Source organism: Cynoglossus semilaevis, chromosome 18 (assembly GCF_000523025.1).
Source record: "Cynoglossus semilaevis isolate Cse_v1.0 chromosome 18, Cse_v1.0, whole genome shotgun sequence".
NCBI lineage: Eukaryota > Metazoa > Chordata > Actinopteri > Pleuronectiformes > Cynoglossidae > Cynoglossus > Cynoglossus semilaevis.
The window spans coordinates 8,871,587-8,873,871 of record NC_024324.1 but is presented as its reverse complement, the minus strand read 5'-3'; the positions used below and the strand labels follow the sequence as shown (position 1 = coordinate 8,873,871).

At 40.4% G+C, this 2,285-nt stretch overlaps 1 protein-coding gene across 1 annotated transcript in view; it reads left to right on the top strand.

The window, feature by feature from the left end:
• rbms3 (RNA binding motif, single stranded interacting protein) overlaps window positions 1-2,285 on the top strand; it is a 307,360-nt gene that overhangs the window by 27,061 nt on the left and 278,014 nt on the right. The window contains exon 5 of the mRNA XM_025065109.1: window positions 484-958. Within this exon, the coding sequence (XP_024920877.1) occupies window positions 596-958 (363 nt within the window). The 5' untranslated portion in view covers window positions 484-595. The remainder of the gene's footprint in view (window positions 1-483; window positions 959-2,285) is intronic.

The window sequence follows — 2,285 nt, the reverse complement described above, 5'->3', positions numbered from 1 at the left end:
CTGGAGTCACATTTCATTCTTTGCAGCGTCACAACGATAACTAGTTCATTTTCCTTCCCTGTTTACCTACGACTGTGTCCAAAGCATGGTCTGGGGGCCACGTCTTGACCCTCAAATGTTTGAATCTTTTCATATTTGTTTCTTCATAATTATTTGTTGTGTACTACCTACAGTACATGTGTTTGAGTCCACTGTGTTTGTGTGCCACCTAGTTTTTTTCTTAAGAACTGCAGGTACCCTGTTAACGACTAATGCAATGCTGTTAAAAGTATAACAATTCAAACTGTTAGAATTTTATTCATATGCCATTGTACTTGTTTTGCTGCTTTTGTTTTAGCCACACGCAGCTAAAGAAAAGAGCTGTGTGTGTGTGTGAAACAGCCTCCGGAGCCATGGCTGATTGATAATACACTCTCTCCAGAGCCATGGCTGATTGATAATACACTCTCTGTCTCTCCATCTCTCCATAACTCCTTCCCACAGACACAACCTGGCACCTTCTCCCACTGGCCAGCCCTGACGGAAAACAATTACCAGAGAGGCAGAACAACAATACCCAGAAAAACATCTGCTTGTGCCGGCTGGGGCTGCTGACATGCCTGAGTGTCTGTGTTTGTGTCTGTGTTTGTGTCTGTGTTTGTGTGTATCCCTGCTGGCGACCACAGAGGACACATGCCGGCCTGGATATGCCGAGGGGCCTGAGTGTACGGGGCCCGGTCTCCTGCTCGTTCCCCCCTGTCAATCCACCTGCCTGCCTGTCTGCCTTCTGTGCAGCAATGGCAGACCCGTCAGAACAGACGAGGGCCCGCCTGTCGGAGCAGTTGTTCGTTTGGGTAAATTCCATTGTCCTTGGATCAGACTGGGCATCAGCGTGGCTCCGAAGATGGGACAGACAGGGATGAAGGAGGCCTGGTGGACCGATCCTCCATGCTGTAGCTCAGCAGATGGAAAGACCAATGTAAGTGTGTAAACACTGCACACAGAGCTTTACAGTAATCAGTCAGTATTTATGGTGATTAATTTAAAAAAAAAAAAAACTTGTCTTGACCAACAAGGTGAGAAACATGTCTCACTATCTCAACACACTAGCTTTCCTTGAAGTGAGTTCTCTGGCAAAGGTTTATTGAGTTTACATTGCCACCTTGTGGCCATAATTAAGTTTTGCTGATTGATAGTCAAATGATTTAACTTATTGTTCTTTTTTCTCTCTAAACCATGATAAAATTATTGAATAAAATAATACTTAAAACATAGAAATTGATAAAAAACATTACCTTATTATTACCTATGATTATTCCAGTATGAATACTAGTATTAATAACTAATAATATTAATAACCTACAACTATAATATACATTATAAGTTATCGTTTTAATTAAGATATAATCATGTTTTTTTTTTTTGTCAAATTGAGCAAATAAGTACGTTTCGTTCAACTATTAATAACCACAGCGATCACAACCAGTTAAGGTTTTATGGTAATTTTCTAAATTTTGGTTTGTTATTGCAATTTTTAGTTATGGTGAGGCTAAATGTGCATTATTTTTATTTTTATTTTCATTATTTTAACTTTTATCATTTTATAGCAGTTATTAATGGCTATATTTACATCGTATTTTTGTCTTACTTCTATTCAGTGTTTTAATTATAATAGTGGTAACAGCAATAATAATATTAATAATCGAATAATAATAATAACAGTTTCCTGTTTCCTGATAACTAAGAATTTTCGAGACGTCCCTGAAGGCATCATTTTTGACAGCCGCTCAGCGTACGGGGAGAGGAGGATTTGTTTGGTGACTGCACCGGGACACGCCTGCCGAACACACAGCGGCGGTGCTTGTGTCAGCGTGGTCCCAGTTTGGCACTGCACACCTACGCTGCAGCTGCTGGTGTTTTAAAAGAATAACTTCTTTCAAACAAGTCAAAGAAGCTGCGCCGCACCTCTACTCCGCTGTGGATTTTCCGCGTCAGTGCAGCAACAGAGATGTAGAAAACACAGACAGAGAGAGAGAGAGCTAGGAGCCGAAACTTGACAGGTAATGAATGTTTGTTTTGGAGACTTGAAGCATGTTTTAATAGCAGTCGCAGCCATGGACGGCGCTGTTGCCGAGAACACAGCGACACGGGCTGGCCACTGTGAGTACAAGCAGCCGTTGTTCGAGTTGGGTTTAGTGGTAATTAGACGTAAATAATGTAGAATATATTTATTATTATTTTTTAAAAAGTGTTAAACCATAAATGCGTCATAGAATTACAATAAAAAGCTTTATTTCATTCAGTTC